The 15545-nt window shown below is 40.9% G+C and overlaps 1 protein-coding gene across 3 annotated transcripts in view; it reads right to left on the bottom strand.

Annotated features, from left to right (window-relative positions):
- Positions 1-15545, bottom strand: part of LOC137631063 (uncharacterized) — a 307769-nt gene that overhangs the window by 102812 nt on the left and 189412 nt on the right. Inside the window, exon 19 of one of the 3 annotated variants that reach the window (XM_068362666.1) lies at positions 1986-2817. The exons of the other annotated variants lie outside the window; for them this stretch is intronic. Within the exon in view, the coding sequence (XP_068218767.1) occupies positions 2638-2817 (180 nt within the window). The 3' untranslated portion in view covers positions 1986-2637. Of the gene's footprint in view, positions 1-1985; positions 2818-15545 lie in introns of those variants that run through there. 3 annotated transcript variants of the gene reach the window in all.

The following is a 15545-nucleotide window of genomic DNA, read 5'->3' on the forward strand; positions in this document are numbered from 1 at the left end:
GGGGAGAATGGTTAACCTAGTATGACCCCTTACCTTTATCAATATTACAAGGTCACCTATCTATGTTGATATCTAAGGGGCGAGTCATCTGGGTTTGTTAAATAATTTCAATCTAGTACTCCTCCATAGAAATTTTATTTCACTATTTGGAGACTTGTGTAAGACTGACAATATTATGAATTAATTTTTTTCCTACCTGTTGGCTCTGTAGGTTCAACAACTGAGTAACTGAGAAAAAGAGTATGACCCCCTTATCTTGCCCATCCTTTGAGGGTCGATTATCTATAATAGTTAAGGCATGACTCAGTTTGTGAGCATATCTCTCTTTCATATACGTAACATGGAGCTGTGTACTGTGTTTGGGGTAAAGAGGGATATTTACTACCCATCTCTTTGGTAATGCTGATATAACTGAGGTTTTCAAATAAATAAGTTCATTACAATGAATGAAATCAAAATAAAATGTGTCTGGGATGGATGTGATAATCAAGCTAACCCTAAGTGGAGTTATGAGCCATGCCTCTATCACAGTGATGGTTTTGCTACCTGGGTCAGGGTTTGGGACCCTGTCAATTGTTCCATTTGCTTCCTGTGGATCCATTCTGCATGGAATATGGATCAAGTTATAGTAAACTTGAGAGAGAGTGGCACCTTTCTCTTTTCAAAGTGAGTGAAAGGTGTTGCTAAGATTGCCAGTTCTATGGAGTATTTACTCAGTAAAGAACTGTGGGATCTTGTTAAGTTTTCTTTTTATCTATACACACACTAAAGATGTTTGCTAGGCGTAAATAGTTGTCATCAATGGTACAAGAGTTTACTCAGTTATTGCTCTGGTATTAATCCTTGGAGCTCACAAAGCACATTAACCCCTCACAAAAAGTGATTTTGACATAGAACAAAACCTATTTTTAGGATGTTCTGTGTGGTCTCCAGGAACCTCCTCTATCCCTAGTCTCATGCAGTGGAGCAGTACAATTGATTCTCACCAAGTTAGAAGATGGCGCCTGGGCACAAGATGGTGCACAGGTAGTATTGTCTCCAGCTGTTGTGAGAGTTCTCGGTGATGATGTTATCACCAATAGCCAGATGATTTCAGCATTGGAGGGGCTGTACCCAGTTCAATAATGCCTGAACCTGAGGGTCTCCCTTGTTCACACTGAGTCCATGCTTTTTACATTGATATACTGACCCTAGAGCGGGGGAAACCATTTTTCCTTGGTAATCACATCATATTGTATTTCATATTCTGGGAGTACCTCTGCCAAAATAGGTTTTGCTTCAACAAAACCATTCTAATAGTAGGTAGTTTAACTAGTCTACCAAGTCAAAGTACTTGATTCTCATAGGGATAGCCTTAGGGACTTCTATAATAGCAAAATACAAATGATAGTAATTAAATTGTAGTAATTCCTTAAGAATTTCATAACTAGAAAGGTACAGTACATCTAACCTTTAGAAATCCAACTGCCTCACACAAATGGCAACAATATTCTTTCAACTTCACTGGCAGAAGAAATATCAGTATTATGACTTATCCTTTCCAGTGTAAATTGGTAAAGATGGGTATATATTGACATTACTTTCATTACATAACTTAATCCTCAATGGTTCTGTATCATGCGGCACTCAGAGCAGCAAAGACATTACAGTATTAAATGTTCAGAGTAAGAAGGCTTCTTTCAGTGAGGGATACTTACCATAAACGTTGATCCAAGACTTTTGACACAGACTGACAACTATTCTCTGCTAAAACTAACACCTTGGGTAATGAAGCATAGGTAAAATAAACATGTATCCGAATGAATGGACATTCATTAATGGAATTTGCAGTTAGATCCTTTTAATTTTGTTTTAAATCAATAGGATGAACAAATATATGCATTCATCCAATCATTTTTCAAGTAAAAGAATTGATAATTAAAACGAAGTTCATAAAAAGAAAAACCAATGGGTCTGTAGGGCATGATAATAATTAAACATAATCATAGAATTGCACTAATAAACTTTTTTTTATTAATGCATTAAATGGAAGTCATTATATGAACAAGTGATACAATTTCAATGTCATAATTGGTGAAACACCCTTAACAAGTGATTGTTAACAATTATCACATATTCAAGACCTAAATAATACATACACACACCTTGATGAATGATGTGAGCAGTAGAGAGTAACGGTTAACTATGACTAGCAATAAAGCTAAAGTATAGATATATTTTACAGTATTACTCTTGCTTTGATAAACTTTCAAGCTACAACAGCAAGCATAGCAACAATGAAGAAAATATAACCAATATGTATATGATACAAAAGAAAACTACAACTTTTCGCAAAACCTACAACTCGCAGAAGTAAAATAGCATATTTATTATCTCCAAGGTGAAAAGCAAGGCTAACAACATAGACTGTAAAAAACACACTCCATTTAAAGGCAACATAAGTTATCTAAATAAGATTACATCCATGTGAAACAGCATTTCCAAGAAAACAGTTTCATGCCATGGAGGAATAACAATGAAAATACCCTGTGTCACTGAAATATGAACACTTAAGCAACACTTATCAAGGACTGTCATTTCAACACGACATAATTAAAATTGTAGCTATGAAAAAAATAATCAAAAGCAATTCTATCTCTAAGATGACGATGCAAAGAAGAAATTCAGAGCTCGGTTAAGGTCATAGTCAGCAGCCAAAGTAATTTGGATGAGCGTTGATCGAGGAACCTGATGTCCCACCACCTCTCTTAGCTGTTGTACTACTGCTTCCAAACGACCACCCCCGCCTTCTAAACTGTGTCCGCTTCCAAATGCATACTACAAAATATTGCATGATCTAAGAAATATTCATGATTTCTAATCTTAACATTAATTCTCTTTTGTAAGTATTTGAAAAGCTTGTGAGGTAAAAAAAAAACACACACACAAAAGACAAAAATGTGTTACTGTATAAAACCAACTTCATTTCTTGAATTCCAAATCTCTCTAAATTGGATAACTTGAATACTTTTTTCTGAACTGCAAAAACAACTTTCACTAAATAAGAATGGTTAAATTGGCTGGCCTCTCAAGTTACCCTTTCACCATTTCTATGGTCATATCCACACCATATTAGTCTAAACATTTCCTTGTATCTAATATATAAAATAACCATCATATATATACAGTGTTATATGTAAGAATGAATATATATATATACATATACATATATATATATATATATATATATATATATATATATATATATATACATATATATGTACTGTATATACATAAACTGATCACTTGTAAAGAGGGTGAGCTCAATTCTTCCACATATATCACCACCTTCATGTGTATTTCCTATTGAACTGATGACAACCACAACACTATCTTAGATTCAACCTACATAAATGGGTTATTATTCCATACAATACATCATTCCACTAATCCTCCCAGTTATTTGTTAAAATGCTCTATAAAAACGGCACATTTTTTGGTTTGATTCAGTAACAATAGTAACTTTTTTCAAAATTATCATTTCCTTTAATGCCTTCAGTTTTTTTATTATACTGCCTTCAGGACACTTTTACAATCACAAAAAGACACTAATATATATATATATATATATATATATATATATATATATATATATATATATATATATATATATATATATATATAAGGGATTTTGACGAAGGAAAAATCTATTTCTGGGAAGAGGCCTGTGACGCCATATATATATAAAGTAGCCGTCATAAAGACTTGCACGGCAGGAAATTTTCAGTTAAAATATAGTTTACTCTGGGGAAAACATTCAGGAATAGAGTAAATACATTGAAATTAATGGTCAACACTCACCAACCCCTGCCCTAGTACTTGAAGGGAATGCCACAACGTTTTCGGACCTCCTTTATTCTCTTGGGGACTGAGTCGGCTAATGTCTTTAGGAGGATTGGGTCAAGGTTGTCCCAAGCATGTTGTAGCTCTGTGGTCAGTTTCTCTATCGAAGACGTATCTACGTTTTATAATTGTCTTTTCATTATGGCCCATAAATTTTCAATGGGTGATATGTCAGGAGAATTCCCTGGCCAGTCACTAATAAACTCTATACCTCAGTCTTTCAGCCAATTAATGTTTTGCTTGGCGGTATGGGCAGGGGCGCCGTCTTGCTGAAACAAGCACGTATTAGTTTTATCAAAATAGTCCTTTAAATGTTTGTTCAGCAAGGTGTAGTGGGAATCTTTATTCACAGACTCGTTCTTAGGTAAAAAAAAACTAATGATCCCTTGCTTCATACCCATAATAACCCCACACCATAACATAAGCCTTGAACTTTACACTCGTGGCGAGGTACTTAGGGTCGAGAGGATCAGATGTCGCCTTGCGCCAAACACGCTTTCCCTTTGTGTCCGCCACTAAGAAAGATGTCTCGTCACTCCACAACACTTTCCTCCACTTGTTGAGGTCCCAATCTTTGCAAGAACTGGCAAAGGCAAGCCGATCCTTCTTTTCTTTGGCGGATACAAGAGGTTTCCTTCGGGCCTTCACTTTCGAATAATGTAGGTCTTGTAAGCATCGCTGAACAGTTCGAACACACGCTCCAGCAACAGCCTCTGGATTATCAGCCTTAAGTTGACGGGCTGTAAGGGTGGGATTAGTCTCGATATCCCTAGCGAGAACCCTTAAACCGATCTGGCTGATAATCTGTGGTTTACCAGGATTTGTGTCTGCCTTGGGGACCTCCTTTCCTCCATTCTCCCGGTACTTTTTCAGAATGTTCTGGACTGTTCTTTGTTTTACGCCGGTCTTCGCACTGATTGCACTAGTTTTTAAGCCTTCCTTGTGAAGCTGTATCACACGCACTCTGTTTTCAATAAAAGTATATCCTGTAGACATGCTACAAACAGCAACACAACCACAAAACAGAAAAAATGTCGAATACAAAAGGGGACCTGCTGCAACAGAAAAACACGTGCATCCGCACTTGACAAAACCACAAAAAGCACTGCCGAAAATGTGGCGATATCATCAGTGTGACTCAAGCACTGCCTAAGTTGCCAATTAGTCAATTTGTCCCCCATACATATAGTGTCGACACATTCGCGGCAGAAAGATTTGCAGGTTTCAAAACGCACAAGTCTTTATGACGACTACTGTACTGTACATATATGTGCGTGCGTGTGTGTATATACATATACATATATATATATACATATACATATATATACATATATATATATATATATATATATATATATATATATATATATATATATATATACAGTAGGCCCCCCCATACGACATTAATCCGTTTCGGAGTTGGTATCATATGGTGAAAATGTCGAATGGCGGGCTATAGAATAGCTAATGCGTGCAAAACCCCAGGTAAAAACATTGAAAATTAGTATGTAACAAAATAGTATAGTAAGCACTGTACTACAGTATACTTATATATAATATAAATGTACTGTACAGTATATAATTAAATAACATTACAAGATAAATGAAAATTATATACTGTACAGTACTGTAAAGGAAAAATTAAATTTTATTTACCTTTGGAGTGACGTGACGAGCTGGTAGAGGGTGGAAGCAGAGGGGGGAGGAGATGGTAGATATAAAAACGTATCAATGCTAATTACGTTGTGTACACTTAATAATAAATTTATTCTTACTATTAAACACTTAAAATTTAAAATGCTTTCTGGGTCGACCTGTGACGGCTGGTGAAAAAGTCCTCCTTTGTACTTTTTCTGATATAAATCTTCCAAATATACCAGAGAAAATTAAAAGCATGGAATGCAGAGGTTACAACCCTCGCGCGAGCACTTCGTGAGTGTCGTGTATACATTAGGGGCGTGTGAAAACCACTATTCACAGGCTGTCTTCCATTTAGATAACTCCTCCATCAAAGGGAAGGGCCGTAACAAAGACCCCAGAAACCACACTTGGGCCAAGCCACGTCACCCACACGAACGCCTTCTAGGTCATCCTTCTGTTTTGGACTTGCCCGCATAGTTGATAAGTTTTTGTATAGTGATTTTCGGAAGTAATTGTCGTTTATTCAACATGACTGACGTTGCTACTTCACCTTTACCAATGTTAAGTACCATAGTTTGTTTTGACAGTTTATTTCAGTACCGGGCATTTGTTCCTTTTCCAGTATTGCGGATATTAGTTTTGGAAGCGTTTGGCCGGCCTCGGTGCCGGCAGCCATTTTGGGTGTTGTTCGCTTCAGGTGGATTTTCAAGTTAATTTTGCCCATCTGGTACTCTGTCATCTAGATTATATCACTTACGGTTTTTTGACCAATTTTATTATCATTATTTATTACAGTATTGGTTTTTACTATGGCATTATTTATTATTGGTTTTCACTATGGTATTTATTTGCTAGCAAGTCCAATTTAGACCTACGAAGAATAGCGATTTAGTCTTTGTTATTGTTATGATCACACCTCAGGAAGGTGCTCGATTTAGACTATATCTTTATGTTTATTTGTTACGTTGTCGTTATTCTTCGTTCTTGGTTACTTTACTAAGAAAAAAGCAATCAAATTTATTATTTTTCTTATTTTATTGTGTGATGTTAGTTGTTATTATGTAACCTTGATCCCCAGAAATAGATTTTTCCTTCGTCAAAATCCCTTTTTTTTTTTTTTTATTATTTTTGTCTTTTGAAATTTTTTTTATGATTTTATTTTTTTAGATCTTAAAAAATTACTCTTTTTAGCTTTTTTAATAGAATCACTTATATCATCTTTGCTTTCTGACACTTCTCTTTTGGAGAAATATCTATCCAAAGAAGCCAGTTCTGACAATTCCTCAACATATTTCTAAAATGTTATTTTCATTAGTAAAATAAATTTTTGAATATACTTACCCGATGATCATATAGCTGTCAGCTCTGCTGCCCGACAGAAAAACCTACTGGCGGAATACGCCAGCGATCGCTATACAGGTGGGGGTGTACATCAACAGCGCCATCTGTCAAGTAGGTACTCAAGTACTCGATGTCAACACAGAACCAATTTTCTCCTCTGTCCACTGGGTCTCTATTGGGGAGGACGGGTGGGTCCTTTAATTTATGATCATCGGGTAAGTATATTCAAAAATTTATTTTACTAATGAAAATAACATTTTTCAATATTAAACTTACCCGATGATCATATAGCTGATTCACACCCAGGGGGGTGGGTAGAGACCAGCATTACATGTTGACATTATTATGAGCTAAAAATTCCGTATTTCATTTTAGCAGTTATTCAAAATAACAAACATAAAATAAGTAAGTACAGTACCTGGTAAGGAAGTCGACTTGAACAATTACTCTGCCTTTTTAAGTACGTCTTCCTTACTGAGCCTCGCGATCCTCATAGGATGCTGAGCGACTCCTAGGAGCTGAAGTATGAAGGGTTGCAACCCATACTAAAGGTCCTCATCAAAACCTCTAATCTAGGCGCTTCTCAAGAAATGACTTTGACCACCCGCCAAATCAAGTAGGATGCGAAAGGCTTCTTAGCCTTCCGGACAACCCAAAAACAAAAATAAAACATTTCAAGAGAAAGATTAAAAAGGTTATGGAATTAGGGAATTGTAGTGGTCGAGCCCTGACCACTACTGCACTCGTTGCTACGAATGGTCCCAGAGTGTAGCAGTTCTCGTAAAGAGACTGGACATTCTTAAGATAAAAGACGCGAACACTGATTTGCTTTTCCAATAGGTTGCGTCGAATATACTTTGCAGAGATCTATTTTGTTTAAAGGCCACGGAAGTTGCGACAGCTCTAACTTCGTGTGTCCTTACCTTCAGCAAAGCTTGGTCTTCCTCATTCAGATGGGAATGAGCTTCTCGTATTAACAGTCTGATAAAATAGGATAAAGCATTCTCTGACATAGGCAAAGATGGATTCTTAACCGAACACCATAAAGCTTCAGACGGGCCTCGTAAAGGTTTTTAAATAGAACTTAAGAGCTCTTACAGGACATAATACTCTTTCTAGTTCCTTTCCAACCATACGATAAGTTTGGAATATCGATATTGGTCAAGGCCGAGAAGGCAGCTCGTGTTTGGCTAGAAAACCAAGTTGTAGAACATGTAGCCGTTTCGGATGAGAATCCGATGTTCTTGCTGAAGGCATGAATCTCACTGACTCTTTTAGCTGTGGTTAAGCATATCAGGAAAAGAATCTTAAAGGTGAGATCTTTCAGGGAGGCTGATTGACGCGGTTCGAACCTGTTTGACATAAGGAATCTTAGTACCACGTTTAAATTCCAACAGGTGTAACCAAACGACGCTCCTTCGTGGTCTCAAAAGACTTAAGGAGGTCCTGTAGATCTTTATTGTTGGAAAGATCTAAGCCTCTGTGACGGAAGACTGATGCCAACATGCTTCTGTAACCCTTGATAGTGGGAGCTGAAAGAGATCGTTCTTTCCTCAGATATAAGAGAAAGTCAGCTATTTGAGTTACAGAGGTACTGTCGAGGATACGGATACTGACTTGCACCAGTTTCGGAAGATTTCCCACTTCGATTGGTAGATTCTAAGGGTGGATGTTCTCCTTGCTCTAGCAAACGCTCTGGTTGCCTCCTTCGAAAAGCCTCTAGCTCTCGAGAGTCTTTCGATAGTCTGAAGGCAGTCAGACGAAGAGCATGGAGGCCTTGGTGTACCTTCTTTACGCGTGGCTGACGTAGAAGGTCCACCCTTAGGGGAAGTGTTCTGGGAACGTCTACTAGCCATCGAAGTACCTCGGTGAGTCATTCTCTCGCGGGCCAGAGGGAAGCAACTAGCGTCAACCTTGTCCCTTCGTGAGAGGCGAACTTCTGCAGTACCTTGTTGACAATCTTGAACGGAGGGAATGCAAATAGATCTAGATGTGACCAATCTAGTAGAAAGGCATCTATATGAACTACTGCTGGGTCCGGGATAGGTGAGCAAACTATTGGGAGCCTCTTGGTCATCGAGGTTGCGAAGAGATCTATGGTTGGCTGGCCCCAGGTGGCCCAAAGTCTCTTGCATACATCCTTTTGGAGGGTCCATTCTGTTGGAATTATTTGTCCCTTCCGACTGAGACAATCTGCTATGACATTCAAGTTGCCTTGGATGAACCTCGTTACTAGTGAAAAGTCTAGACCTGTTGACCAGGTGAGGAGGTCCCTTGCGATCTCGTACCATGTCAGAGAGTAGGTCCCTCCTTGCTTGGAGATGTACGTCAAAGCCGTGTGTTGTCCGAGTTCACCTCCACCACTTTGCCTTGAAGGAGAGACCTGAAGCTTTTCCAGGTCAGACGTACTGCCAGTAGCTTCTTGCAGTTGAAATGCATTGTCCTTTGACTCGAGTTCCATAATCCCGAGCATTCCCTACCGTCTAATGTCGCACCCCAGCCTACGTCCGATGCGTCCGAGAAGAGAACGTGGTTGGGAGTCTGAACAGTCAGGGGAAGACCCTTTCTAAGGTTGAAAAAGTCCTTTCATCAAGTCAGACCAGACTTTATCTTTCCGGAAACCGGGATCGAGACCGCTTCTAGCGTCTTGTCCTTTTTCCAGTGAAAAGCTAGATGGTATAGAAGAGGACGGAGGTGTAGTCTTCCTAGTGACACAAATTGAACCACGGATGACAGTGTCCTAACCAGACTCATCCACAGCCTGACAGGGCAGCGTTCCTTCTTCAACATCTTCTGGATGGATAGCAGGGCTGGGGGTTGATCGTCTTGTTCAGCAACGTCCTCATCAGAGGGTTCCTCATCCGAAACTGATGAGGAAACGGCAACGGAGTGGGCAACGTCTGACTCGCTGAATCCGGTCGCACTGGTGGATGCGTGACGGAGCCGGACGCAATATCATGGTACTGCTGCACAGTCTGTGAACTGTCAACCATGGGGACGCGAGGAAGCACAGCGTCAACCCGAAACTGTCTAGACTGTCTGGGTTGTGCAGTCAACACCCTACCGGGTTGCTGAGGTTGACGCACTGCGTCACAACAAGTCACCTCTGCTGGTTGTTGAACGTCTTCCTAGTGACACACTGAACGTCAACAACCACCTCCGAGCGTCGCTTAACGTCAACGTGCGACTGGCAACCCACACTGGGTCGCATCGGTGGAGGAACCACCTCAACTGGCGGACGCGAGTAAGATACCTCAGCGTCAACAGGGCGCACAACCAACCGGTAGGAAGGTTGTTGGCCAGAAGGTTCTTCTCCGTATTCAGTCCTCTATCAAGGACACAAGCTTGGACTGCATGTCTTGCAGCAAAGCCCATTAGGGTCCACGGGAGCAGGTGTGGCAACAGACGGGGTTAGCGACTGAAGCGGAGCCATTTACCATCCCTGGAAGCCTTGTTATGTGTGACATAATAGTACAGCAAAACTTCAAAGGCTCGACAAAAGTTGAGAAGTTGACCTGTAAACAACTGGAGCGTCTCCTGGCTATGCGCCTGGCCGAGTCTACCAGACTTGAGAAGTCTACCTGGGCAGAGGCATGAACTCCCAAGCTGAGAACTTCTCTCGTGTCCTATCAGACTCTCGCTCTATAAGCCAGAAAAAAGAAGGGAAATCAAAAGGCTGTATCCCTAAAACTCCTCCTGGTGCAAAAACCAGTCGCCTAGCCGACGTAACGCTCTCTAGGAGAGCGAGAGCGCACTAGCTTAACAACAACGGCTTCGAAGTAGCTAGGCCTAGTGTAAGTTCTGACGTGAGGCGAACGAGGAGCAGCAGTTACAAGAGGACATACAGCACTGGTGCATAAGTAGCAGACCAGAAGGCAACGTTATGTAACTGCTTGACAGTCTGTGAGCTGGCAACAACCAAAGCTGTGTGGGGAAGCCTCAACTCCTGACTGACTAGTCTGCTGCGGGCGAGTGGCGGTAACCACAGTGGGTTGCGGAGGCTGACGCACCGTGTCAAAACACGGCAGCTTAACTCCACCCTCCTGTTGTTGTGGTAGCACATGCACGTCAACGGAGTGCTCCGTGCGTCTGTGGGAGTCAGCATGCGTCTGGCAGGGTCGACTGCGCATGGGTGGAGGAGCTCTCACAGCCAGAGTGTGGGAGCAGGCAGCCGCAGCGTCTGCTGGGCGCACAACCGTGGCAGGTTGTAGGCAAACGGGTGCATCGTCAACCTTCTCCGCAGTCGGAGTGTGGGAGCAGGCAGCCTCAGCGTGAGCTGGGCGCACAACCGTGGCAGGTTGTAGGCTAACGGGTGCAGCGTTAACCTTCTCCGCACGAAACTCCTGCATAACCGCAGCTAACTGAGTCTGCATAGACTGCAGTAAAGACCACTTAGGGTCTACAAAAGCGGCAACAGACGGAGCTACTGTCCGTTGTGCCTGAGGGTCTAAAACAGCGGGTGCGGCAACAGACGGAGTTACTGCCTGTTGCGGTACCACCTTGCCTCTCTTGGGAGGTGTGCAGTCGTCGGATGACTGCAGCGAGTCCGAACTGACCCAGTGGCTACACCTGGGCCGTTGGACTTGCGCGGAAGGGACCGACTTGCACTTAATAAGCTGCGAGACCTTGGTCCAAGGTTTCTTACGAGAAACCTCTTCCACAGACGAGAAGTAAATGGGCTCTCTCGTCTTTGTGTGGGTGGGGCGATCTTGGGTAGATACGCCCGAAACCACGGAGGGAAAAACGTCTGTTCGTTGATCAAGGCCTGACGAACCCATAAGTCGTTCGACATTACTTCTCCCCCGGGCTTGGGAGCTTGCAAGAGGTCCCGGACTAGGTGAACGACAGGCACGAACAGACGAACCCTCGGACGCAACACTGTAACACTTTGCGCATATCACTTTATCACTTTGATTTTCTGTTTTGCACTTATTTCACTGAAATCGAAACTTTTACTGATTTCTACCTGAAACACGCAATCCTATCCTTCATTAAAAGGTAGTAATTGCGAAAACAGTCGTATAATGCAACAGAAAACATATATAAAGATAAAGAATTCAGTGGTTGGGAAAGAGACTAAACACTAGATCAAATAAACTACGTTTACAATCTCTCACCGCACATAGCCTGGGAACAAGAATAAAACCCTAGAAACGTTTTACCTTCTTCCCCTACAGCGACTAGGGAGGAGAGTAAAACGAGAACAACGTTACCCGCTTGAACGAAACGTTTTTTCTCCTCTCTCTCCCTCCGTCTCTATCTCTCTCTTTCTCTCTAGATTTCGCACCTGAGAGAAGAGCCCAATTATATATCGTCAAAACATGATATTTGCTAAAGGAAAAAAACTGAAAGGTTTTCCAAATAAAAAGTTCCTTTAATTTAGAATTTAAACCATTTAAGCTAAGAAAGAATGAACGAAACGCTAGAATCGGTTTACTCTTACTGCAAAGTGAAACCGTGATACACTCTCTCTCTATCGTAACGATAGAGCGCATGTTGAACGTCCTGAACGCCAACAACTGCGTAGACTAAAAACTAAACGTTAGTTCATCTTTGAAAACAGTACGAGACTATCAAAGAAATTCTTTCATAAAACATTAAATTTAAAAAGTTTTAAATTCTTTAAAGGTTAAATACGATATAACGGGCTCAACGTTGATTAACTTCGGTTCCAAGTCAGGACCGCCTACTATCAGGAAAGGTCGCATCTAAACAAAACATAAAAATTTATTTTTATATGTTTATAATAAAAGGAAAGTTAATCGAAGAGGCCTAATAAAGGCGGAGAGATATAAAATATAGATCTATAACGTGTTAAGCAAAATTACTAAAAAACCTAAACACACTTCCGTCTAAGGGAAGGGTCGGCCATTTAAAAGTGAAAGAGAGTCCATACTCTCTTTGTCACCATAATTAAAACTATCCAAAACGAGTTCAAGTTTTGAAATGAAGATAAAACCCCTGCATAGCGAAAGCTCAAAACTGAAATAGTGTACTTCACCAAATAGTTGTGAAAACAAATCCAGTTGGTAACAGCGTATTTAGTAGGTCTTGCCAGTGGCACGACAGAGAGAAAATTGATTCTGTGTTGACATCGAGTACTTGAGTACCTACTTGACAGATGGCGCTGTTGATGTACACCCCCACCTGTATAGCGATCGCTGGCGTATTCCGCCCGTAGGTTTTTCTGTCGGGCAGCAGAGCTGACAGCTATATGATCATCGGGTAAGTTTAATATTGAAAAATGACTCATACACTTGTCATTAACACTCTCCATAAGACGACTTGTGTGAAGTTTTTCTGGGCGTTTCTTTTCAATGAAACTCGTAAGGTTTTCATACCAACCGATAGCTTCCCTTATTTCTGCCGATGTCGTTTCTTCAGTCTCACCCCCGTCCTTGCCACCACTAGAGCTGTGCTCTTCTTGAATGATGGTCAACTGCATTGCCTCCAACTCCTTCAAGTCTTCAGTTGTAAGCTCCTCCCTGTGCTCCTCGATAAGGTTATGGACGTCAGCCTCATCGACAACAAGCCCCATGGACCTCCCGATTGAAATTATTTCCTCAACATCACCCTCAGGGGCAGGATCATTAATGGCCTCGTCTTCGGTTGAGGGATCGAAACCTTCGAAGTCTCGTTCTGCCACAACAGCTGGCCACAGTTTCTTCCATGAGGAGTTCAAGGTGCACCGTGAAACCTCATTCCAAGCTTTGTCGATCATCTTCAGGCATTGAACGATGTCAAAATGCCCCTTCCAAAGTTCATGGAGGGTGAGTTGAGTGCTTTCGGTCACTTCGAAGCATCTTTTGAACAGATGCTTCGTGTAAAGCTTCTTAAAGTTGGCAATCACTTGCTGGTCCATAGGCTGGAGGAGAGGGGTGGTGTTCGGTGGCAGATAGTGAACCTTGATGAAGGAGAAGTCAGGATGAATGATGTCCTCGAGGCCAGGAGGGTGAGCAGGGGCATTGTCCAGTACCTGGAGACATTTGAGAGGAAGATTGTTCTCTTCTAAAAAGTTCTTGACAGCAGGACCGAAGCAGACGTTTACCCACTCAATAAATATGGTCCTCGTGACCCAGGCCTTGGCATTAGACTTCCAAAATACCGAGAGCCTCTCCTTCGTGATATTTTGTGCCTTGAAGGCATGAGGATTCTCTGAGTGGTATACCAGTAGGGGCTTAATTTTCAAGTCGCCACTGGCATTTGCACAAAATGCGAGGGTAAGTCTGTCCTTCATCGGTTTATGGCCTGGAAGTTTCCTTTCTTCAGCTGTGATATATGTACGGCGGGGCATTTTCTTCCAGAAAAGGCCAATTTCATCACAGTTAAACACTTGCTGAGGAATGTAGCCTTCTCTGGAAATTACTTTCTCAAACTTCTTGAGGAATTCTTCTGCGGCTTTCTTGTCAAAACTGGCCGCCTCTCCATGCCTGACGGCTGAGTGAATACCAGGTCTTTTCCTAAACCGATCAAACCACCAATGAGAAGCCTTGAACTCTTGGGGGGCTTGCTGCAACGTTCCTTCGTCTGCGCCGTTTCTCTGGGCTTCCACGAGATCAGCCAAGATGGCGCTCGCCTCATGCGAAATTACCGATTGCGTGAGTGTATCACCAGCGATTTCCTTCTCTTTAATCCATAGTAAAAGGAGTCTCTCCATCTCGTCGTTGATTGAGGTCCTTCCACTGGCAAGGACAGTCATGCCTTTAGAAGACTTACTTGCTTTAATGGCTTCCTTGTTCTTGATGATTCTACCAATCGTAGACTGGTTACGGCCATACATACTAGCGAGGGTAACGATGCACATGCCTTCTTCATATTTCTTTAAGATCTCCAGCTTCATTTCCATAGTAATCATCTTCTTACTTCTCCCTTTAACATCATTAGTAATCTTGGGACCCATGGCTAACGAATTAATGTTGGAATTAAGCACTAAAATGCACAAAAATACTATATCGCAAGCACTCACACGAGATCAAGTCTTTATGAAACGCACACGAGATTCTGAACTGAGCGCGGGTATAACAAAGAGAGAGAGAGAGGCAGCATCTCTCTCAGGCATTGTAGGAGGGATTTCGGCCAATAGCGTATCGGCATCTTAGTGACGCCGTGACGCCGACCAATAGCCGACCAGCTTCTTGGTGACGTATGCAGTGACGTATGAGCGTGGTGGTAAGCTAGTGACTCGCACAGTCGTACGCATAAAAACCGCAAAGTTTGAGTTTTGGAATTCGATGCCGTAAGGTGGGGAAAAATGTAGTAACGAGGGGACGAAAAAACATCTTATTCCACACCGTAACCTGAAAAAACGTAAGCTGGGGACGCCGTACCCCAAGGGTCTACTGTATATATATATACATACATATATATATGTATGTATGTATGTAAGTATGTATATATATACATATATGTATATATACATATATATATATATATATATATATATATATAGAATATATATACAGTATGTATATATATATATATATATATATATATATATATATAGAATATATATACAGTATGTATATATATATATATATATATATATATATATATACATATATATATATATATATATACATATATATATATATATATATGTATATATATATATATATATATATATATATATATATATATATACATATATATATATATATATATATATATATACATATATATAT

This window comes from Palaemon carinicauda, chromosome 39, assembly GCF_036898095.1.
Source record: "Palaemon carinicauda isolate YSFRI2023 chromosome 39, ASM3689809v2, whole genome shotgun sequence".
Taxonomy (NCBI): Eukaryota; Metazoa; Arthropoda; class Malacostraca; order Decapoda; family Palaemonidae; genus Palaemon; species Palaemon carinicauda.